The sequence below is a fragment of the Vicia villosa genome, linkage group LG3, assembly GCF_029867415.1.
Source record: "Vicia villosa cultivar HV-30 ecotype Madison, WI linkage group LG3, Vvil1.0, whole genome shotgun sequence".
In the NCBI taxonomy this organism is placed as follows: Eukaryota; Viridiplantae; Streptophyta; class Magnoliopsida; order Fabales; family Fabaceae; genus Vicia; species Vicia villosa.
The window spans coordinates 78,715,805-78,741,547 of record NC_081182.1 but is presented as its reverse complement, the minus strand read 5'-3'; the positions used below and the strand labels follow the sequence as shown (position 1 = coordinate 78,741,547).

Sequence of the window (25,743 nt, the reverse complement as noted above, 5' to 3'; positions counted from 1 at the left end):
ATTAGGTCTTGTTTCTCTGATCGAGCCAACTTTTGTTGATCAAGCTCTAGAAGATGCATACTAGATAATTGCCATGCAAGAAGAACTAAATCAGTTTACAAGGAATGATGTTTGGGATCTGGTTCCTAGACCAAAAGGATTTAACATCATTGGTACGAAGTGGGTCTTCAGAAACAAGCTAAGCGAAAAAGGAGAAGTTGTAAGAAACAAAGCCAAACTGGTTGCTCAGGGTTATAGTCAGTAAGAAGGGATTGACTATACAGAAACCTTTGCACCAGTGGCCAGGTTAGAATCTATTCGCTTATTAATTTCTTTTGCCACTCAACATAACATCACTCTATATCAGATGGATGTTAAGAGTGCCTTCTTAAATGGTTATATAGATGAGGAAGTCTATGTCCACCAACCTCCTGGTTTTGAAGACTCCAAGTCTCCGGAACATGTTTTTAAATTAAAGAAATCATTATACGGATTGAAGCAAGCTCCTAGAGCTTGGTATGAAAGATTAAGTTCTTTCCTTCTGGATAATGGTTTCACTAGAGGAAAAGTGGATACTACTCTCTTTTGTAAAACCTTTAAAAAGGATCTTTTAATTTTCCAAATTTATGTTGATGATATTATCTTTGGAACATCTAATGCTACACTTGGAAAGGAGTTTGCTAAATCTATGCAGGCTGAGTTTAAAATGAGCATGATGGGAGAACTCAAGTATTTTCTTGGGATTCAAATCAACCAAACTTCTGATGGAACGTATGTACATCAAACCAAGTATGTGAAAGAACTTCTGAAGAAGTTTAATCTTTCTGAAAGTAAAGAAGCAAAGACTCCTATGCATCCAACGTGTATATTAGGTAAGGATGGGGTAAGTAAGAAGGTAGATCAGAAGCTCTACATAGGTATGATTGGATCTCTCTTATATCTTAATTCCTCTAGACCTGACATTTTATTCAGTGTTTGTCTGTGTGCAAGATTCCAATCAGATCCTTGAGAATCTCACTTAACAGCTGTTAAGAGAATTCTGAGGTATATGAAAGGTACTACTAATGTTGGTTTAGTCTACAGAAGATCTGAAGAATACAACTTAGTAGGATATTGTGATGCTGATTACGCTGGAGATAGAATTGAAAGAAAGAGTACTTCTGGAAGTTGTCATTTTCTTGGAAGTCATCTGATCTCCTGGTACAGCAAGAAGCAAGCTACAATTTCCCTTTCTACAACAGAAGCAGAATATGTTGCTGCTGGTAGAGGTGTCAATTTAAGGGGCCAAATAATTTGGGCCCTAGCCCCTATAATAAGAGGGCCTAAAATAATTTTAAAATAGTAAGCCCTCAAATACATAGGGCCCAATGTTAGAAGGCCCCAAAATTTTAAAGAGGGCTATAAGGCCCCAAATAAAATAAAAAACTTAATTTTTAAATAGAATAAAATCAAAAACTCAAAAAATAAATCACTTTTAAATAAAAAAATTAAAAATATGTTTAAAATTTTCAAAAAAACAAACAACTTGTTAAATTAGTTTTTTTAAAAAATTGACAAAAAATAAATTAAAAATTCTGTTAAAAAATTCTAAAAATAAAAAAAAAAGTTGTTCCAACAAAAATTTTCAAAAATAAAAAATATATTTGAGTATATAAAAAACAATATATATATATATATATATATATATATATATATATATATATATATATATATATATATATATATATATATATATATATATATATATATATTTTGAGTAGGACTTTATATTTTTTTCTTCAAACATAAGCAAGCATATTATGTATCTCAATTCAAAAATAATATCATGTAAAGATATATTTTCAAAATGAAAAATGTCTATGGCACTAAAATATCAATTAAAGACATGAAAATATCAATTCAAAGTATCTCCATTACAATCCACAAACATATCGGTTAAAGGCATAAAAATATCAATTCAACAAACTCATTAAAGTATATGACACTAAAATTAGTTGTCCACTTCAATCTTGCAATCCAAATGTATGTTGAGTCATTGTCATCTCAGTATTGCATTCATCCATAGTGTTGATATCTTCCTCATCTTAAAAACAAAACAATGACATTAGTATATAACAAATATGAACAAATAAAAATAAATAAAATACATAGTATTATTACCATTTATATTTTCAGGAAATCCATACAACCAGCTCCGAGTACAAATCAACATTTGGATGTGTTCTGGAAGAGTAGAACTTCTGTATTTGGTAAGAACACGTCCACCAATACTAAAAGAAGACTCAGATGCTACAGTCGTGATAGGAATGCTAAGCACATCACGTGCCATTATAGAGAGTATCGGAAACTTTTTCTCATTTAACTTCCAATAAAGAAGTACATCAAAATTTTCGGAGTGTTCTTCATCCAGCTCCATCAATTCATCGTCAAAGTATATATCTAACTCACTCTTTTCAGGAACAAACCTACTCTCAATCGAGTTCCATGATTTAAAATCCTGCAGGATATATATGATGGATTAGTGAAGAAGAAACTAAGTAAAAGCATATTGTGACAAGGTATAAAAATACATAGTTTTCCTTTAAGTAGAAATGAAACAGATTATATGAAATATAAATTTAGAAGAACTAGTTTATTATTATTATCATTCCTTCTTCTCCTAAGAAAAAGATAAAAAGCTAAAGCCTATAAACCTCTCTCACACCACTACTGTAGTTCCATGTCTATTCAACCAGACAGAGAGTCCTATACTTACTTTTTCTATTTATATATTTTTTATACTTCTCTCATTATCATGTAACAGAAGCTTTTGTTAATCCACATAACTTTGCATGTACAATAAAGAAAGAGAAAGTTTCATATCTCATAACCAAAATCACTTTCATATAAAAAGCCAAAATTTACCTCCCTGACAAGAAAGGTACAATATTCATACATTATATCTATATCTTCCACTTCTTTCTCTTATTTTATCAAACCAACTATAACCTTTCTTTCCTACTTTCTCTCTATGTCTCTCTCTCTAAGGCTCTAACCAATATCATCATGAGAGGAGGAATTTGCAGTATTCAGCTTCAAGCTCTTACACAAGAAGCTGCTACTGTTGTTAAACAAGAAGTGAACAACACACAAATCACACCTCTATAAACTATTGCTTCAAACAAATGATAATAGAAATACAGTGTCGAAATGAACTAGTTGTTTCAACAGTTAACATTTAATATTGCAATCTGCAGAGAATTACAAACACAACTATAGAAGAGTTGGAGAATATTCTCATTCATGCTATTATATGTATTTACCCTGCTAGTTTTGCACCACGGTTTGAGCCTAAAAGACGGAGAAAAACGGCGATCAAATCAGTTGCAAGCTAAGCAGCTAACATGATCCATTATGATAATAAGATCCGTTATTTTTGTTTCTAGTATAAAAGTATGATAACTCTTAATCTTTATTAGTCAACTATTCCTTTCGTTTCCAATTGATCTATGTATAAATAACATGGATCATCACAAATATAATTACTTCACAGCTTTTACTTCAACAACATATAGAACATGTAGTAATAGTAGCACACCTCAAAGTATGATTTATTATCATTTAACAAAGAAAATTTCAATTATTATGAAGAAAATGCATTTGAACAAGAGGAGTTAGAAGAAAACTTACACTTATAATCTTTGACTTTTTAGCTTTATTCCCCTCTCTAGGTAACTTAGCCAACGAGTTGAACTCGCAAGATGATTGAGAAAGAGAAACGCTTTGATTGGTTGAACAACTCACATATTCTTCATAAAGCCCTTTGAACTTATCCATCACCTTCTCAAGTTTCTCTTTAGATGTTGACGCATCAAGTGTACTGTAGCAAAACTTCAAAAACTTCTCCTTCAAGCGGGGATCAAGAATTGCTCCAAATGCGAGCACGACACTATAATTTTTCCAATATTTGTCAAATTTAACTTTCATCTTATCAGACATATCCTTTATCACCTTATCAATACTTTTTTGATGTTTTTCTAAAATGCATTGTACTTTCCACACTTGCATGAAATACAGGTTTGCTGTTGGATAAGATGAACCAGAAATCAAATTTGTGATATCGTAAAACGGTTCTAAGAACTCACAAATTCTTTCTCCCCTTTCCCATTCCTCCTCAGATGGGCAGTATCTATAGCTTCTATCTGCCACCTTATAAAACTCAAAAGCTTTTCTATATTGTAAGGCACTTTCGAGCATCAAATAAGTGCTATTCCATCTAGTAGATACATCATATCTTAAACCACCGCCAACATTTATCCCTGCATCCTCGACACAATCTTTAAACTTAAGCATCCTTCCATCAGATCCTTTAATATACTTGACACTCTCTCTAATTTTGTGGAGGGCTTCACTAGCAATTTTTAAACCCTCTTGGACAATTAAGTTGAGTACATGGGCTGAACACCGGATATGAAAAAATTCACCATTACACATCAAATTTCCCTGCACTCGAAGATGAGTTTTCAAATGGTCTTGCATGTTGTCATTGGCAGAGGCGTTATCCAATGTAATAGTAAATATTTTCTTATCTATTCCCCATTGTTTTAAGCAATCAAATAAAGTAGCTTCCAATGCAATACCCGTGTGTGGGGGCTTCATTCGAAGAAAGTTAAGAAGACAACTAACTAACTTCCAATTTTCATCAACAAAGTGAGCAGTCAAACAAATATAGCCCTCGCTAGTAGATGCTGTCCAAACATCCGATGTAAGACAAATTTTATTTGGAATCCTACCCATGATTTCCTTAAGCTTGATCCTTTCTTTATCATATATCTTTTCAATATCAGACACCGTGGTATTCCTAGAGACCATTTCAACACATGGATTCAAATATTTCACCCAAACTCGAATTTTTTCATACTCGACAAAGCTAAAAGGAAGATCATGTGCAATAATGGCTTCTCCAAGTAATTCACGATGTGTGTTTTGGTTGATTGGGGTTAGGCTTGACGATTCCTCTAGACTAAGAAGGCTCATCTGAAAACTTTTACAAATAAACACATGACGACTTAGATGTGAAGTTCCATAACTTTGACCGGACTTGGGGTTTTTCCCGATGGCAAAATCAGTACTACAAAAATTGCATGCAGCTCTTTCAACTCCATCTTTTCCTTTACCGATTTTAGTGAAAATAATCCAAAGTGTTGACAATGCTTCCTTACGAGTTTCATCTTGACCTTGTGCATACTCACTCATATCCATTGACTCCATACTATAACAATAAGAACGTGTGTTATCATAAAAATTTTGTCATGGTTCCAACATGTATCTACTCAAAAAAAATTGTAAAGAATTGCACTCAACAATAACCATTAAAACATCACATTGAGATGAAAAAAAGTAAAAGGACAGGACATATACCTTTGAGAATGTGCAGAGCACCCCAAGCACAGTACAATGAAGGACAGTTCAAATTTCTTCAACAGGAGAACTCTGCAATTAAAAAGCCTAAGATTAAAAGGGATGTGTTAAGGTAAATAAAAGATGATTGCATTAGTCAATAATGTTTACACAAGCAGTAAAATAATTTTAAAAATAATGATTATATGTATTTTAGACAATCCAAATCAGAGAAAGATCATATTACAAACATTAAGTACCTTATGCTTTAACTATGATTACAAACATTAAGTAGCCTATTGCATAAGAAAAATATTCAAAAAAATCCTGTCAAAATATTAAGTAGCCTATGCTTTAACTATGATTATGTGTGTCAGCAAATTATAATATTGCTTACTAGATGGAATAAAAACCACTACACACAAACTACATCACCATGAATGAAAAAATCAAGATGTTCTTTCTTCTCTTAGAATATTCTAGACTAATATTAATAAACAGTAAAAACAACATTTTAGGTTATGAATGTACCAAGCTTACAACCCCAAACTTTGAGCTAGAGTTGGCTTTCGAGATAATATAATAGTGCATGATCAACTCATAACCAAACAAACATTGTTTTGATCTTTTGAATGTTCATGAATGTAAAAGCCTCCTTTTATGCACCTAAGCCAATATAGCTTCCCACTTGTTTCTAAACTATTATTAAACACACAGCATACTTGTATGAACTGTCAACTGTGATTGTGAGTGAGCCCTGATTTTCGCTAGCTAGTATAGTAGTACAGCTTGCCTCGGAAGACTCGCAAACTTCCCTCTTTCTCTTTATTTTTCTTTTAGTTTTATGGTTTGTTGAAAATTACAATAAAATGAAATTAATTATTGAATAAAAGATTAAATTTGTAGAGTTAATCTAAATTATAAGTTCTGCCTATATTCCAAGCCTACTGTGTCTACTGTGATCAGAACAATGATCATCTTCTGAAACAAACACACCTTCTTTGATTAAATTCACCTTCTCTAAGTTCTGTCCAACATCCAAATTATCCAAAATGTTCATAGAAGGGTTAATCACAAATTCACAATACAAGGAGGGTAAAACCTGTTATCAAAATTAACACCGCAGCAAGAACACCTTAAACCCTCTTCATCTTTCTCAACAACCATCCCATCACCACCTTCAATCCTATCTATCTCCTTCATCCATGGAAAAAAATCAACACTTTTCAACAACTCAACACAATTCGGTTTCGACGAAAACGAAACCGAAACTAAACAATCCTCACACATATCATCTGACTCAGCAAGTCTATGATGATTTGAACACATATCATACGCCAATTTTACTTTTATACTACTACACACAAACTACAAATTGGATAAGTAAATGCCCATACTAAACTACAAATTGGTAAAGGAAGAATTCTTAATTGCAGCTTATCACACAACTAACACAAGTAGAAGTTAGAATAGTAACAATCTCTATTAATTGCAGCCCCACCCAGCATGTATAACAAAACCCACTCATCTAAATTTATAACATATATAAAGCTGTTGGGGCATTTTCACAAACAGCTTGTGAGTGAACATATTAAGCAATATTATAAACATAAAGGATGACCCATGAGAATTCAAATAAGATGAAAAAATAACCATTTATAATCCTATTGATTCATTCCTATAACATGAAGATTTACAGCATCCGAATAAAAATGAGATGAAAATTGATTTTAGGAAAACTGGATATTAAAGAGAAATGGAGAGATAAGAGCACCTTTGTTTTGTAATGAGAAGATGCAACGGCGGCGCAATGGGGTGGCGGTGGCGGTGGCGGTGGCGGTGAAGCTTTGTTGCAGTTCTAAATTCTAGTGTTACAGGAAGTGAGACAAAGAAGTCTGTGTTTTTTTTTTAATAAAATAAGGCCCCCTCAATGGGGCCAAAAAAAGGGTATTATGTAAAGGGCCTAAAATTTTAGGCCCTAAAATAAATCTCAATAATTAAGGGCTTAAAATATTGGGGCTTTAATAAGGCCAAATAATGAGGGCTTTTAACTATAGGGCTTAGTTGACAGCTCTAGCTGCTGGATGTAGTACACAAATGCTTTGGATGAAGAGTCAGCTAGAAGATTATCAGATATATGAGAGTAACATTCCTATCTTCTGTGATAATACTTCTGCTATCTGTTTATCTAAGAATCCAATCTTACATTCCAAAGCTAAACATATTGAGATTAAACATCATTTCATTAGAGACTATGTTCAGAAGGGTGTTCTATCTTTAAACTTTGTGGATACATACCATCAATGGGCTGATATCTTTACAAAACCCCTTGTTGTAGATAGGTTTAAGTTCATTCTGAAGAATATCAGTATGGATTTATGCCCAGAATGAGAATATGAGAAGTTCCTACGTATGGATTAGTTTTGAAATGATTCTGTCTTATCTTCTTATAAGAAGTTCTGATGTTGATCAATTAGAAGTTTTGATTCTGTTATTTCTAACGTTTCATTATCTAAGTTGATTCAGAATCTCTTTTAAAGCAAAATAGCTGTCACAGCTATTCCAGAAGATGAACACGTGTTCACTCTATTTGGACAAGCATGCGTGCAGTTGATGAGACGCCGCCCTAGGTAACTGTGCAAATCATTTCAAATATTATGTTATCTCTCCTAACGTCACTTTTCATTAAATGCTTTTCTTTTTCATTCTGTAACCTTGTTCATTCAAACACATATTGTATTTCTTTTCAAATCCATCTCTATATAAACACATCTCCATAACATTTCATCTCTTTACATTCTCTCTTCGTTCATCTCTCTCTTTCTCGTTTTTGCATAAACCCTAGTTTCTAAACCGAATCTCAGAGTGCATTCTTGATTTCATCCTCAAGTTTTCAACACAAAATGTCTTCGGCACATCTTGTTCAACAAAAATATGCTTATCTTCCCTTGAAGACTTGTTCTATCCCTTATGATGAACTGGAAGTTCTATGCGAAACTATGGTAGATTTTGAAAATCTTTTGAAACATGATTTCAAAACCAAGGCTGCAATGCTGGTACAAGGTTGGTCAAACTACTTTGAAAGATTGATTGGACCAGTTTATCCTCTCTTGGTTAAGTATTTCTGGACTCATGCAACAGTTACTCCAACTGCTATCATCTCCTTCGTATTAGGGCATGAAGTTGTTGTGACTGAGAAGATGTTAAGGAAGCTGTATGGTCTTGATGACACAGATGGAATCTCAGGTGCTCTTCCTGGAAGAGTTGATTGGGAGAAAGATGATAGAGAATTGTTTTCCTCTGGATCTGCATCTCATCTCACTAATTCCTTGAAGCCTTCCTATAGAGTTTGGGCTGAGACTATTCTGGGATCTCTCTATCAAAAAAAGCTATCTCTTGCTGCTACGTATGTCAATCAGGATTAGAAGTATGTACTTTTCTGCATTGGAAAAGGTATGAAAGTTAATCTCTCACACATTCTCTTTCAACATTTGAAGACAAATATTGAAGAATCAAGAGATGAAGAACGTAAGAAGAATCCAAATTTCAAGAAGAATTCTATTCCTCTTGCTAGAATGATTTCAGATATTCTGATAAAAAGTGACTTGATGGATGTTCTGAGAGCTGTTGGTTCACCCAAGTTCTTAACTGTCATCCAAGGACGTATTCTGAATGCTCTTGATTTACAAAGGATGAAGCTGATTGAAAAGGTAACTTCTATTCCAAGAATATTTCCCAATATTATGACTAGAAGAACTCCTGTTGTGAGTTTCTCTCACATGTTCAAAGAAGAGCTAGACAAGTCTGTTAAGCGTTGTTTGAAGTCATGTGTCAAAGCTCAAACTTTTGTTGATCCTGCGTGGATTCGAGGAAGAACTCTTCCATCTCTGGATGAGTTGAGAAAGAAAGAAAAGAAGAAGAAAGAAAATAAATTGAAGAGAAAAGCCTTAGAAGCAAAACCTAATGCTAAGCCAACTAAGAAGCAGAAGAAACCCTTCGATCCTCTCAAGGTACAATCTGATGATTATCTTGCTGAGCGTATTCATAAAGCTTTTCGTGCAGATTCTTCTGCCTGTTCCTCTCAGAAAAAGCCTCCTCCTTCTGAACCCCACAATTCTTTCACCATTCCAAACAGTAACCAACCACCTCGTTCTACACAAATTCTGAACCCTCAACCATTAAATGCTATCCCCCACACACCTTCTGAAAACATATCTTCATCATCCTCCTTATCAGATTCTACATCTTCTTTCAAACCTTTTATCACCCATTCTTTACCTTCAAGAAAATCCAAACCCTATTGCCTTCTATACCCTAATTATCGTTTCACCTTTAACCCTCCTGAACCCTCTATTGATATCTGCTTTGACCTGCTCAAGCTTAAATTCAGAACAAGGATGGAAACTTTGAGAGCTGCTCATGACTCCAAGTTGGATCATGTTGCTATTTAAAGCTTATGGAAAATCTTTAAGAAGGACTTTCAGTTTGATGCTCTGAACATCCAGAAGAGATGCTTGGCTGAGGCATCTGGTTCTCCTAGTTGTTTTTTAGAAGTTGATGATGGTCGGTACTATCATCCGATCAGAAATTTGAGATCCCTTGAAGAGAAAGAATTTGTCGATGAACTTGAGGAAGTGCAGCCTCTTGCTATGGTTGTATGGAAGCCTCAGTTTCATGTTCTGACTGGAGACTTTCAGTCATTATTCAACTGGTTAAGGGAGAATCCCTCTGCTAAGGCACCAGATATGGTATATCCAGTGAATACCCATCAGAACCTGCTGCTCCTACACCTCCAAGAAATCTGGCTGAGATCCTTCAGGCTCTTGCAAATTCTGATTCTGATATCCCTGCTCCAGAATATGCTGAAGATGCTTTTATGTCAGAAGCTGATGCTGAGAATCACGTTGCTGAGAATCATCCTGCTGAGAAACTTCCTGTTCAGGAAAATCAAGATGATGTTCTCATGATTGATGCTGCTGTTGAGCATGCTACTCCTTTGAACGATAGCTGTGAAGCTTCTTCTGCTGAACCTTCTGTTCTAGTGAACGCCATGAAGGCTCTTCAAAAGAATCAAGCTGATCTAGCTTCTCGTTTGGACAAGCATGAGGATACTCACAATGAGTTTCGCTCATTCATGAAGACATAGACTGAAAGCACTTCTGAGATTCAAAAACTTCTGGCCAAAATAGTTTCTAAGCTAGGCTAGTCGTACTGTGTCTTGGTCTTAAATGTTCTCTTATTTCTTGCATCTGCTTCTATCCTTTTGTATCTTCTGATATTTTATTGAATCAATGAAATATTATCTTCTTCACTCATATTGTTTTTCATCTGAATCTTTTAAATGCTTTTTGATGTTATGACCAAGGGGGAGAAACATGATAATTGATTTGGTTTATTATATCAGTTACTGGGTTTAAGTCTCAACATTCCTAACATTATTTGCAAGTTCTATGTCTTTGAGATTTTTTGCAGGATTGAAGACATTCTGAAAAAGCTCAACATGAGAAGCAAATACATGGGGAAATGCAATTTTATAAAGAAGCATGTTCTTGGAATTGAAGCAAGCTTAGTGTTGTGAAGCTTCAAGATCATAAGCAAGAAGGAAGAATGTTTTGATATTCTCGTGACAGAATATGCTCTAATACATTCTTATCTCTCATATGTTCTGATACATATTCTTTTTAAGAACTTACCAAAGTTTGCTCTGATACATGTTCTTTCTTAAAAGAATGTTCTGATTCATTCATGCTCTGACTTTTGTTGTCTAGTTTGTTCTGAAACATTTCAGGATGTAAAGATGCTCTGATGATGCTCTAATACATTCAAGAATGTTCTGATACAATCAAGCATGATATGATTCAAGAAGAAACTCAAAGCTCTGAAGTTGTCCTATGGAAGCAAGAAGCAGAAGCTCTGAATGTTCTGAAGTTCTAGGAAAATGTGAACGTCTCGACTGAAATGGAAAATACTCAGGGAATTCTTTTATTTATAAATTCTTCTAGTATTTATTTCAGGGGGAGATTGTTAATCTCAGGGGGGAGACATATTCACACACTATGTTTATATGCCTATGCTATAACTGTGTAATTGTCCTTAGTCATCTGATATTCTGATTGCAAATTCATAACAATTATATATGTTTTTGTCATCATAAAAAAGGGGAAGATTCTTGGAACAAGAATTGTTCTGATCAATATTCTTAGTTTTGATGATAACATTATATATGAATTTTTTATAAGACAATGTGGTACTCTAATCCTATGCATTTTCCATTTCAGGAAATATATAAAGAGTATGCACAATTCAGCGCAAGAAGCACTGACTCAGAAGGTTCAAGTATGCAACATCAGAACATGCTCTCGCAAGACATCAGAAGATGGTCAAGCAGAATCAGAACATGGTCTATGAAGCATCAGAAGAACTTGAGTTCAGAAGCAGAAGCACTGAAGTTCTTATAGTATCACGCTAGAAGCACTTCAAAGTCAGAAGACAAGAAGATGCTCTGCACCAAGCTGAAAGACTCTGATGTTCAAACGTTGTATCTACAAACATCAGATCAGAAGCAAGTACAAGATGACAGGCTACGCTGACCGACAAAAGGAACGTTAGAAGCTATTAAAGGCAAAGTCAGTTAAAGCAGGAAAAGCAAGGCTCGAGGTAGTTGACAAAGGAGTGAAACATTAAATGCAAAGCTGTACGGATCACGCAACGCATTAAATGCTCCCAACGGTCATCTTCTCATAACACCTATAAATAGAAGTTCTGATGAGAAGCTGAATATACAACTCTTGCGCAAAATACAAAAACGCTATCAAATTCAAAAGCTCTCAAACTTCATCTTCAACCTCACTACATTTGTAATATCTTAGTGAGATTTAAGCTTAGAACTTAAGAGAAATATCACAGTTGTGATTATAGCTTTTTAAGAAGCATTTGAATACTCTTGTAAACATTTATTTCACATTGATTTGTAAAAGGTTCCTAGAGTGATCAAGTTGTGATCAGTAGACTCTAGAAGACTTAGAAGTTTCTAAGTGGTGAATTTCCTAGAGTGATCAAGGTGTGATCAGAATACTCTAGAAGACTTAGAGGGTATCTAAGTGGAAAACCATTGTAATCAAGATTGATTAGTGGATTAAATCCTCAGTTGAGGTAAATCACTCTAAGGGGGTGGACTGGAGTAGTTTCGTTAACAACAAACCAGGATAAAAATCATTGTGCAATTGTTTTTATCTTAAGAGTTTTTAAAGTCACACTTATTCAACCCCCCCCTTTCTAAGTGTTTTTCTATCCTTCATAAACACGTGGAAGACCATGTGTTTTTCTAAGTGTACACCACACTTGGAGTAATTTGGCACGATTTTCTATACTTGTACAACTTCATGAAAAATAAAATTCAAGTTTATACAAGATATATTATCACTCAACTTTAAATACAAACTTTTGCCCTTTAATTTATGTTTTAGTACTATGATACTTTTACCAAAGGATACTTGTATCTCATTGAGTTTCCTTACAACTATATTGTTTATAATTTCTTAACCCTTGAAAATATCACCCTTACTATATGCCAACCATTTCTTTACTAAGTCTCTCGTCCAAGTACTTATCAGTTAGTCAGTAAGAATTGACTATTCACACTAGATCATTCTGACTGAATACCCCTTCACACTTATATTATTTCCTCTTGGCAATAAAATACTTTCAAACAACTGAAGACAAAGGTATGATGTTTTAACATTTAAAATGACATCACCCTTTTATGGTTCTTGACTAACATCTCTAACATCTTATTCATAACACTTGGGGTGAGAACAACATACCATAGTAAATAGTAACTTTACATTCAACCATATCAAGGAACAATATAGGCCACATCTCAATAAAGTTTGCTTCAGAATTTCATTCTGATCTTGAGATGATAGATGCCACAGTCTGTACTTATAGAGGAGATTCCCTCATCTAAGTTTCTGGAACAGATTCACTAATGGCATGACACTAAAGTAGTCAGATTCTTCTGAGCAATCTGACTTCCTTGATTCTTATTGACACTACCCTTTCTGGATAATAACTTTGGGGCATTTAACCTTCAAGACCATATTTTACTGTGGTTGAGACACATTATTCAGTTCTATAGATTACTCTATGGTCATGAATACATTTCCACATATATAGTTCCTTTGATTAGAAGGATATACCTGGTATAAGCTCATCTTGATTTCTCATAAGGAGACTGTAGAGAGTACCTTTATGAATCATTTTACTTGCAATGAGCTCAACTTCCATACTCCCATAAGCTTAGGTCATAAATACACTGACATCTGGAGCATAAAACTGTGTTGATCGTGTCCTGATCAACTAATACAAAGCAGATGTCTCCTCTTCCAGATCAGGAGTAGGTTCCAAACATATGTACTTACACTACATTAGTTTAGCACCAGAACATCTGTTCTTCAACTGGTAGTTGCATACCAGTACTAATGTCCGAACATTCAGTAGAACATCTATTCCATCTTCTAGGAACACTTCAGCCTTGAACATCTTCAAGGAAAACACTTTGCAAATAAATATTAGAATCATTGATCAATTGATGCCCATCAGCTCTAATATCCATGCCTTTATGAGTGGACTTGAGAGAGATCTCAAGTATCTTTGACACTTTTACTATAGTTGTAATATCTTACTAAATATTCTGTTGAATAACCCTAGAATTCTTCCTTCACTATAGGGATTGTATCAGGGGCTATGCAACGGAAAATAGCCACTCTTCAACAGAAGTTACACATTGCTTACCACCTAATTCAACAGTAAGCATATCACCCAAGGATTGAAAGTAATTCAACCCTACAACTCGCTTGCTTCTTCTCCAAGCAATAGACTAGACCCAACCAATATCCTGACCAGATATAGACACATAAACACAAGGATTACCTTATCAATTTCTTCACTCCCGCAAGAAGGTTTTGATAACTGTCATCTCTGTGTTGAGGCTAAACAATTCAACCCAGAATCTTCACTTCTTAATGAAATTTCTGAATTTAACTTTCTCGTTTCAGCATTTTCTTTCTTTTGACAGGTTGGTCTAGTTTTCCACACATAGGTCCATCCTTCACTTCTAGGGACCATACAATATGAACATTCCTTGTTCAGACAATCTTCTACCTTGTACACAACCAGAAAGTATCCCCCATGGATCTTATCCATAAACATACAAGATGCCTGCTCTGATACCAATTGAAATTCTGGTATGACAGAATCCGGATGTCATCTAAGATGTCGTGACATCTGGTCTGTTATAAAACTGCACAAGTAGGATATTATGATCTTCAATTTTAATACTCTCATGATGGAAGACCATAAGGATACTGAGACCATATAAACATAATGATAGTACAGAGATTACAATCAGGTTTTGATCTAGGTTGATTTGTTGAAAGCACATGTTTTGAAAGAATTCCATGTAGTTATAACCGATGTTACAACATCTTATACCAGATCAATAAATCAATGCAAAAAATAGATAACACAAAGAATTGTTAACCCAGTTCGGTTCAACCAACCTACTCTGAGGGCTACCAAGCCAAGGATAAATCCACTATGATAGTATCAATTCAAAGCTAAACTCCCCCGTTTACAACTTCTCACTTAATCACTACCCAAGTTAGATTTCTATCTAAGATTCACCTAGATATGAGGCCCCCCTCAATCCCTTCAATCACAACCAGTGATAACAAACAGACGAAAATAAGAATAGAGTGAAGTCACAGTGCAAACACACCTTGATCTTGCTTACCATCTTCGATCAAGAGACACATATCACTTAACTCTTACCTACAGGTTTAGAGTGAGAACAATACTTCTCTTCCCTACAGGTTTAGAGAAGAACATGGAAACCATCCCATAGCTCGGGTGATCTGCCTTAACAAACCCTAATGTTTACATCTTTTCAATACTCGGCTTGCTTACTAAACTAGGTTACAAAGCTTCCTATTTATAACCTATTCCCAATTGGACTTGGGCCTTCAATCACAGCTTTATTTGCTGTTACAAATCAGCAGAAAACTTCTTCTAAAAGAAAGGTCTTTGAATCATAAGTTTCCTAAATTGTCTCCTTAATTAGAAACTACACAATCTTCAATATTCTGACTTGATTCTCTTGATCTTTAAAACTGCGTCACATATGATTGTATAATATTCCATAGAATATTCTGCATCTGTTAATTACATCTTGAATCTTCACATTCCAGCTCAGCAGGCGCAATGTCACTTGTTTCTGCATATGACATCCCACAGGACATGATGTCACAGCACATGTCGTGACATTCCATAGAACATCTAGATGTTACTACATTTTAACCAAACATAAATTCCAATTACATAAATCAAGGCATTAACACTAATAATTTACCATCTCTTGAGTAGCTTTTTCTTTTGTAAGAAGTTCTTTTAGTTACGAGCTAAACTAGTAACAGCTCTTGTTTGTTTTGTGGGATTGTCTTAAGAAGTCTCTGTTTGGTTCTGAGTTTCTCCAAGAAGAAACGCTATATTTTGGTTTATGAAGATTAGCGATTAAAAATCTCTATATTGATTCTTGAGCTCACCTTTGTTAAAAGCTCCATTTGTTTAATATTAGCTTGGGTAAAATCTCAACTTAGTTACTAAGTTCAGGGTGGTAAAAGCTTAGTCAGTTCCATGTTTTCTAGTATAAAATCTCAACTCGATTTGTGGTCACCCTGTGTAAAACCTCAGTTCAGTTCGGAGGATAACCAACTCAAAACTCCATCTCAGTTCAAGATTAACCCGTGGAAAATATCTATTTGGTTTGGAGGATAACCGCTATAAACCTTGTTCTTTGTTTGGTTGGAAGTTAGCCTTTAGACTTCATTTCCTCGTATAAAAAGGTTCACGGGCATATCCTTTTAAAAACTCTCAAGTTTAGTGGATAATCTCCAGAATAACTCTTGGGCACATGAGTAAATCATTTTAGGCCGAACCTATATAAATTTTTGTTGTATATCTCTATCCCTTATCTCTTTATTTTATTATCTTTCCTTTGGCTTTCTGATGCTTAATTACTCATTTGATTTTAAAATGTTTTCAAACTCTAATTTTAAAAACGATTTTATTTTAAATCATTCTTTTTCAAATCTCCATAATTCACCCCCTTCTTGTGTTTGAAGTCACATGTCCAACAAATTTTACTTTTACATTTTTGTTATATGATACCTATAAACTAAAACATATGATGTAGGAAATACCTTTGTAACATAATTCATAAGTGAGGTGTCTTAATCACTAACAATCATTTCTGGCATGTTTTCTTATTCTTTCAACATAACGCAACATATTTTTAAAACCCATATAAAACTATCCTCTTTTTCACATTCCAACAATGAAATGGCAACTTAATAAGTCATATTTGTATAAGTAGCACCAACAATTTCAAGAAGAGGTAGCATGTACTTGTTGATAGTCAAAATAAATTACCAATACACTGCTAAATGTCTTAAACAAGTTGATGGATCCTAGATGCATCCAAAATATATGTGTAACATACTTTCCATTCTCACATACTCTATAAATAGAAACATAATGATGATCATCACATAGTTTTAACAAATATTTCATTTTATGTATGGGACCCCTAGTCACCTTGTTGTTTATGTGTTGTATATTATAAACTTGCTTAATATTTGAGACATATCAACAACATTTTTGGAATGAAACATGTCTTTATCATATCAACAACATTTTCCTTCTATTTTGAATCTAAACAACTAACAATCAGATGGCCGACTAATTTGTAATTCAATCCATGATTATGTACACCACAAATTATACTAAATGTCCAAAAATTATTCGCTTTATGGTACTCGCACAACTTAAAAGGACATCCATATTCCCTTGCTCTGATGGCATCACGTTTCAACTTCCAAATAGGTTATTTATGTTAACTGCTTCTTTTGCGACTCATGGTAGCCAACACTTGTCTTCTATCAGAACCATAATTCGGACTTCCGATTACTATACCAAAACCTAATTTAGAAGCATTTACACGGGCTCATTTGAGCATATAATCATCTAACATAAAATCGTATTCAATGTTAAGTTCTTTTCCAATATCAACCTCTATAACACCAGGTTAAGGATTTTCCGACAAACCCTCCTATGATGCATTAGCTTGGTTAACAGCATCAGGGTGCACCATTTCAATTAGGATGTCGCTCGATCCTTCTAGTATTATCCCTTCCCCCTTCCATTTAAGTTAGACACCATATCGACTAACAAAACCCATATTGACGCCATATCCTCGCTCATCTTCCTTAGGTGAACTGAATTCTACCAAAAATAGGCTAGGACTTAAGATTTAACGCTAATTATCATGACAAAGGTAATTTTGTATTCAAACAAATCTATTCCACCATGATACCCTTTTTTAGGCCAAATATGGTTTCTTTAAAACCTAGAAAATGGTGTAATTGGTTTTAAACAAGATTCGATGCCCCTGGAAATAAGGTCTTAGCTTCCTTGTTGTCTGTTGAAACGGTAAAGCGGCAAGCAACAAAAGTTTTGGAAATATTTATCCGAGAATTTATCGTCTCCACAGGGACTAGTGCATTAAACTGCCGTTTAACAGTTTCCAAAGTTATGAGTTTGGATTGAATTGGTAAAACATAAAAACCGAAAAGTAAATATTAACACAAAAAGAATTCATTTTTCAAAAAGAAGAGACTTATCAGGCATTGCATAAAATCTATTTCTCACAAGCTTAAACTTATCGATCAGTTATACTCAACCTACAATACTCATCAATATCATCAAGAATCACTCACACCCTAAGTCATTTCTAACCCAAAGTAGAGAGAACTACTATATCATCTCGGCTACAATCTCTCAGCTAACTTAAACAACACAGCAGACAACCGTATTGCTCGCGTCGACGATCTTCCAACCAACACAAACAACACAGAGGCATTAAGCTTCGATACCCACGACGAATATTAGCTCCAAAAACTATCTCTAGAGTCTAGAACTAATAGATGTCCATCCCTAATCAAGATTTGTGAGGTATATGTCTATAACAACCAAAATCCAAACATAAACCAAAAAGATTAAGGAAGACATCAATAATGATTTGTAAAGCAAACTTTATACAACACCATGATCAACAAATATACATGAGTTCAAAGTAAAATCATATACAAAACCCAACCAAAGAGAAATACACAAAGAAGAAGAGAAATGAACCAAAACTCTCCCGGTTTGTCAACTCTGATTGATGATCAATCCACCCCGGATCATCCGTATACAACATCCAAAGTTTTTTTCTAAGCTATTCTACCTAACAAATGTTTGTTGATGGAGTGGAAGCAAAAAATACCCAAACCATAACCTAAAAAATGTATTTTTGGCCCTTAAAACGTGTTTATGCCAGGACCGCTTCGCCCGATGGCTAAACGGCTCGCCTGGCGGATCAACAATTTTTTCACGTTTTTTGGTCAGTCAGGTTCGCCCAGCGAGCCAAAAATTCGCCCGGCGAATCACACCAAAAACAACAAAAAATTCTGCACTGGCCATAACTTGAGAACCGTAACTCCGAATTGCGCCCGGTTCGAAGCGTTGGAAAGCTTATTCAATGCTCTATCTAACAATGACAAGATGGAAACCAAATTTATGATTTTTATCATCCTTATTTTGATCCTTATTCTTTGATGAATTGATTTCGTTGCTCAAAATCACACGTTTGAAGTCGTGTCTTCGACACTTTATTGCCCATGCTCCAAATACGCCTCAATACCTACAAAATGAATAGAAAATTATCAAACGGTACATAAATGTATCAAAACACTAGTATAAACAAACTAAACATATTTACACACAAAGCGAGGGATTATTCAACATAAGTTACACAAAAAAAGATAAGTGCCACAAAACTATATATACAAAAGCACTACAAATTTGCACTTATCATTGTCGCAATTATCACTAATACCAACCTATCGATCTTCTAGTACCTCAATTCATTTTCCTTAAAAATTTTGCAAGCAAAATATAACGAATTCTGATTTCCATCTAATTCTTGCACTAATATTGAGTTCATGGATTCGTTGGTTATTAGCATGTGCAAGAATATATGCGCTCCCTCATTCATGTAAGTTAGTATCGATGCAGTTTTCAAAGAGACTTTTTTATTTTAGAAAGGATTCTTCACATTAATTCTTCCACTCAAATTTATAATTTTCTTCAATATTGCAAAAAATTGGAATGATTTATACTTCAAACATGAAAGGAAATGGAATATGGCCACAATTTGCCTAGTAAATGATTGGGTTTCTTCAATTAAGATTAGGCTTCTTATGTTAGTTATAGCCTGGAGTTTGTCAAGGTTAGCTTGTATTCCCCACTCAGGTCTACATGAAGCCTAGGAATATTATTGCTTGGACCCCAAACAAGAATTTGGCTGGATTAAGGCATATTATATGCTTTTTGACTAACTTCAATATATCTTTAAGGGTCTCACAATGATTATTTTCCTCAGGAGTGTTTCTTACTACCATGTCGTATATGCAAACTTCTAGGTTATATCCATTTTGATCTTCAAATGTTGTGCCCATAAATCTCTGGTAGGTGGTATAAGCATTTTCTAGACCAAACAACATTACCTCAAAGTAATAATTATGGTGGTTGGTAATGAAAACTGTTTTTGGCGTGTCAGTATGATCCATTTTCCATTACCTAAGAGATACATAATGGTCAAATATAGCATAAATTTAATTGTTTCCAAAGTTTTGAACTCGGGTATGCCAATGATAATGTTGTAGGGAAAATGAGGTGTTTACCACAAGATATATGAATTTTATTACTTTGGCACTCTTGCCTACCTTAAGGTTGTTTTAATTGAAATTTATCCTCGAACATGTACCTCTTTGCCTTGGAAGCTCACCAAAGAGCATTTGAAGGGTTGCAAATGCTCTGGTTGTAATTGTAATCTTTCAAAAGCATCAAAATAAAGGACATTAGCCAAACTCTTGGGATCAATGATAACTCTCTTCACATCCCAGTGGAACATTTGCATACTAATGACCATGGGGTCATCCTCATGTTGTGGGATTCAACAATATCTTGCATAAAAATTAACCTCAAAGAAGCTTGAGTTTGAAAGAAACAGTTGGGTATATTATCACCATCTAGGTATTGATGGAGGTAACATGCTCCCATGTGTTTCTTTTTCCATCGAAGTTCATCAAAGAGGAAGACTTGAAATAATTTAAGAGAAATGCATTCTATATCTTACCGGAGAGACAGGGCCGGCCCTAGGGGTAGGCCATCAAGGCTACTACCTAGGGCCTCACATTTTTATTTCACATGTATATAATTTTAATTAATTGATTTTTTAAAAGTAACTTTTATATTATGTTATATATCAATTAAATAATAATACTTATTTAGAATATATAATAATAACAACCATTTATAATGTATATTATTTGATTTATTTATTTAGAAATCACACGTATAAATATATTTTTTTTTAATACAATAGGAGATTTAATATCTATTTTTTTTTTTATAATTGTGACATTTTTCTTATATTAAAATTGTTTAATTTTCAATTTCACCCCAAGCCTCAAGATGTGTTGGGCGGCCTAGAGGAGAGATACTGAGGATCCAAGGCCTCAATACGTTCATGTTCGTCGCTTTTTAGTTATTGTTCCTATTGAAGGTTGATAAGGTTGTTCTTAAGGGTTTCGTTATGGTTACGTAACTCTTCATAGCGACATGCACCGTTGCTACGACTTATCGATCATCGTTGTTACTACTGATGGAAACCCATACCATTGTGTAATGGTGGTTAGGATAACATAAGCTTTTAGTGAAAGTATGGTCCACACTAGCTTTACCAAGACCCCACAGTGGGAACCAAATGTACTTGTGAAGAGTACACATATGTGTGAACTTACCTACAACGAGGAAACAAAACCTCAATATTCCTAATATATGAATTAGTAATGATCTTTCTCGTTCTCGTGTCGGTGTATTTGTAGTTATTCTTTTTTCCTTCAACCTTTATGCCTTTTGTCCTTTATGTAAGCTTCCTTTTCTACGTTATGTATGTTACTATATTATTGTCATTCATTATATTTTTCCTTCTTGGTTTGGGAAGCGTGACTCCTACCAGAATTTGTTACAAGACTAGAAGTTGAGTCAGCTTCTTGATTCGAGGTTGAGTCTACCTCGCAATATGATGATCTCGCCTATCAAGCATGGTGCGGCGAGTTGGCCCACTGATAGTGTTAACAAAATTGTTGTTAATTGCTCCAACTAGAGTAGGAACGACACTTTTAAAAATGGAGGAAGACTAAGATGTTTTTTATTAATAACTTGCTTATCCGTTTCAAGTACAATACAATACAATAGTTTATATCCATACAAATTAAGTGTTTACTACTACTTAGGATACGAGAAATTTAGGATACAAGCAATTTTTCGTTAACTCCTTTTATAAAAACTAAAAAAGATGGCTATTAACATTAATTACTAATTATTAATTATCTACTAAAATCTCCATAATAAGGTGACTTCGTGGCACGTTTGAACCAGAATGCAGTAAATGTATACCTAATTACACTGTGACACTTTGCATTACCCACATGATTTGAAGATTGTTTCATCTCACCTATTTAGACTTTACATGATTTTCTTGTGTTTTGCATACCCTATAGCGAATGAACCAAATTCTTTTGATGTTATATTGACTTAATTATTATGATATAATTGTCCACAATCCCTCAAGTATAGTAACCGAGTATAACATTTCAAACAACCACACCTTATGTAAAAAAATGCATTGATTTAGTGGCACCCGTCCATGCACATATTTTGCTTTGCCTCTAGTACAATCCATGGGAAAGAACAAATAAAAATCAAAATAGCTCATTGCCCGATTTGAACGTGTGCCCTATAACATAAAGATAGAAAGAAAGCATTACTACTACCCACCTCATCATAATTTAAATTATAACGATAATGAAAACATTAGCATGATGAGGCACAAGAGTGTAAACATAGTTGATCAAGAAGTCTCAAAATATTTTTTGGAGCCTCTCCTATAATTTGCAACCTTAACATTACAAAGGAAATATATAGAGAAAGTGAGTAATTTATGATAAAAATATTAAAAGCATTGAATAAATTTTGAAATCTATTTACAAAAACATCCTTTAATTTGTGTTGCTTTTGAAATTTGTTTGGACATAAATTTAGCTTTTGGGCCTATTTTTTATATAGATAAAGATAAGGCTACTTTTCTCATTGTCAGTGGAGGAGAGCCATCTTATAGAAACCCGAAAATGCCCCTCAAATTTAGAAATGCACTTTCGGACGCACCTAATATACACTCTCATTTTTCCCAAAACAAATAGTTCGGAAATATACTTCCAAAATAAATTCTGAAGTATACTTCCGTAGGAAACTGACATGTTTCTGTATTATCGTTTTGTTTCCTATGTTGTTGTTTCATATGAATTCAACCAAGAAGAGGATATTTTTGATGATGGAAATACACGTAGTTACTATGCTATTCAAAGGATGTTATTGGTAATCTTCCTTTTAGTGTTGACAGTGCTCAACTCGCTGAGATTTTTGAAAGTGCTGGGAATGTTGAGACGGTTGAGGTAATTTTCAATTTTTTTCTCTTTTATGGTTTGATTTGATATCTTTTGGATGGAGAATATTCAATTTGTGATGAATTTACTTGGGCTAGTGTTAAGTTATGAAATCGTTCTTGTGTTTTTATAGGTGATTTATGGCAAAACCATCAGGAAAAATAGGGGATTTGGTTTTGTTACTATGTCTTCCACTACTGGAGTTGAAGTGGCTGCTCAGAAGTTCAATGGTTATGCGAGTTTATATATCAAGAGATGAATTGACACAATACCAATGAAAACAACCTAATTAAGAACAAGAAAGAAAGCATCATAGACAAAGGAACCCATGGCCTTGATGCAAACAACCACACGTAAAAAATTAGTTTCAATCGTAAACAGAAAAAGGATGATCATAGCCAAAAAAATGTGGTCTCCCACGAAAGTATACTTCTAGACTTTATTTTGTTGGTAAAATGAGGGTGTGACTCACTTACAAAGGGATGTGGTGTATATTAGATACGTCCGAAAGTGTATTTCTGGATTTTAAGGACATTTTGAGTTTTTTACGAGGGTACGAGAGCAACACTTATATGGAATGCCCTAAAGATAATATTTGGCTAATCTAGCTAGGCCCGAGCTCAATCAACATTAACTACAGGGGATTTCATTTAAGCTTAGACCACTATTCTTGCACTCAAGAGTTTGACGCATTCAACATTTTTTAGTCGTTAGATTAAGATTAATATCTTTATCTCACCTTATCAAATAAAAGAAAACTAAACTACGTCACCACCCACCAAATTACATTACAAATAGACCCCTCATTTTTTTTGGTTTTGTTTTTCTTGGCAAAATTATATCAGAGGTCCATTAAGTTATTTTGGTGTAATAAATTGGTTCTTTAAGTTTTTTTGTTTGTTTGTTTGTAATAACTTGATCTTTTTTGGTGTTTGTGATTGCCTTGTTTGGACTCTTGGGAGTCTTTCAAGCCTTTTTTTTAGTTCTTAGAACTACAGAACCACTATAATCTTCAATCTTGATTAATGTCACATTTTCATTTTTGAAATGGAATTTTTTAAAAAGAGTAATAGTGTACACATTTGATAACTTAAAAGACCAAGTTGTTATAAAAAAAAACAAAAAAACAAAAAAAAACTTAAAAGACCTCTAGTATATAAGAGGATTTAACCTGCGACTCTCAGTTATATTTGGCAGCCCCATATATTGCGTGTTTTTACCGTTATACCCTTTCCTAAAGTATAACCGGTTACAATAGTTTACACGGAAACAATAGCGAAATTGTTAGGGCTGTAACCAGTTACTCCCAGTTGTTCTGTTTTAATTTTAAATGTGTTTTTAGTTTTTCAATCATTTTGTAACTTGATGTATATAAGAGACTCAATGTTCCCTATTATTGTTAATGCCAATTTCACTACTCACCCTCTCTCTCTCTCTCTCTCTCTCTCTCTCTCTCTCTCTCTCTCTCTCTCTTAATTTCTCTCAATTATCTAAACTTCACCTTCTTTAATTGAACCTAATTCTCCATTGATACACCTTAATTGATTTTATATGTTCTAACAAAAACAACACTTTGATAAAAATCCATCTCAACGCACACAACTGAATCTTGAGTCTGCTGAAGAGTCTTTTCCAAATAATTATTTCTTATATATTGTAGATCAAACAATTGACTCACTTGATAGAAGATTTGATCAGTATAACACATGAAAATATTTTTGGATTCTTGTTTAATATTGAAAGGATTAGATCATTATCTGATAGGGACTTTAAAACATGTTGTAAACCTCTTGAAACTTGTTTAAAACATGACAATTCTCTTGATCTTCATGGTGAAATTTTGTTTGCAGAATTGAAAGTTATTAGAGAACTTTTAAGAGTGAAATCAAAATCAAGCTATATGATATTGAGTTCTTTAAAGATTTTTAATTGTTTTTCTAATGCATGCATAAATTATAGAGTAATATTAACTATTCCTATCGGTGTTGCATCTTCTTGAAAGAAGTTTTTCTAAATTAAAATTATTAAAATCTTATTTCAGATCTACTATGTGTTTACGGTGATTTCCGGTAAACAACCGCTAGTCTTTCAAATTATAAATATACTTTTGTTACTCGCAGGATCGACTAGATTGATCCTAGGACATGTGTCGAAAAGTTGTCTTTCAGAATAATTGGATTCATGTTCTCTTGGTTTTTTATTGGTTTTGTGAGATTATATTGTGAATGTATAAATACTTTGCGAAATAAACTAAATAAATGTACAACGAAAAGTAAATCGGTTAGACAATAAAAGTAAGTAAAAAACTTCAACAAGAATGTAAAAAGGAATGTAAATTGCAGGAATGGAAAAGACTTAGCGAAAAGTAAAAGGACTTAAACTAAAAGAAAGACTGGGCGAAAAGGTAAAGGAAATTAAAAGATAATTCGATTTTGAAATAGAAATACAAACATATGTAAAGTGTTGGTGTCATACGTACATTTCTCAGCGAAACTGTTTCTCTTAACACTTGATACTTGAGGGATTTGTGAGTGATTTGTACAAAATGAACACCCTGGATCCTGATACTAAGACCCTTATTTATACTAATTCGACCCTAACGGTCCTACGCTAACGAAATACCACGTTGCCCGCATGCATGTGTTTCGAATCCCTGGGGCGCCATCTATCCTCGTCGGTTTAAACAGAATATTTCGAAATTCAAAATCTCCCGCCTGAA

At 34.0% G+C, this 25,743-nt stretch overlaps 1 protein-coding gene and 1 pseudogene across 1 annotated transcript; one reads left to right on the top strand and one right to left on the bottom strand.

Annotated features, from left to right (window-relative positions):
* Positions 1 to 1,896: 1,896 nt before the first annotated feature.
* LOC131656158 (zinc finger BED domain-containing protein RICESLEEPER 2-like) lies at positions 1,897 to 5,515 on the bottom strand. The gene is made up of 4 exons (XM_058925918.1): positions 5,380 to 5,515; positions 3,649 to 5,230; positions 2,140 to 2,476; positions 1,897 to 2,062 (listed from the first exon to the last, which is right to left on the bottom strand). The coding sequence occupies exons 2-4, from the start codon at positions 5,227 to 5,229 to the stop codon at positions 1,983 to 1,985; spliced, it is 1,998 nt and encodes a 665-aa protein (XP_058781901.1). The 5' UTR covers position 5,230; positions 5,380 to 5,515; the 3' UTR covers positions 1,897 to 1,982.
* Positions 5,516 to 22,836: 17,321 nt separating this feature from the next.
* On the top strand, positions 22,837 to 23,283 carry LOC131658388 (RNA-binding protein CP29B, chloroplastic-like; annotated as a pseudogene).
* Positions 23,284 to 25,743: the final 2,460 nt, after the last annotated feature.

Bases quoted from the DNA above. Each gene is read 5' to 3' on its own strand.
- LOC131656158 (XM_058925918.1), bottom strand. From the start codon at position 5,229: ATGGAGTCAATGGATATGAGTGAGTATGCACAAGGTCAAGATGAAACT. The intron at 2,477-3,648 runs GTAAGTTTTCTT...TATATCCTGCAG, and splicing joins AAAAGTCAAAGATTATAAGT to GATTTTAAATCATGGAACTC. The intron at 2,063-2,139 runs GTAATAATACTA...TTTGTTTTTAAG, and splicing joins ATTTCCTGAAAATATAAATG to ATGAGGAAGATATCAACACT.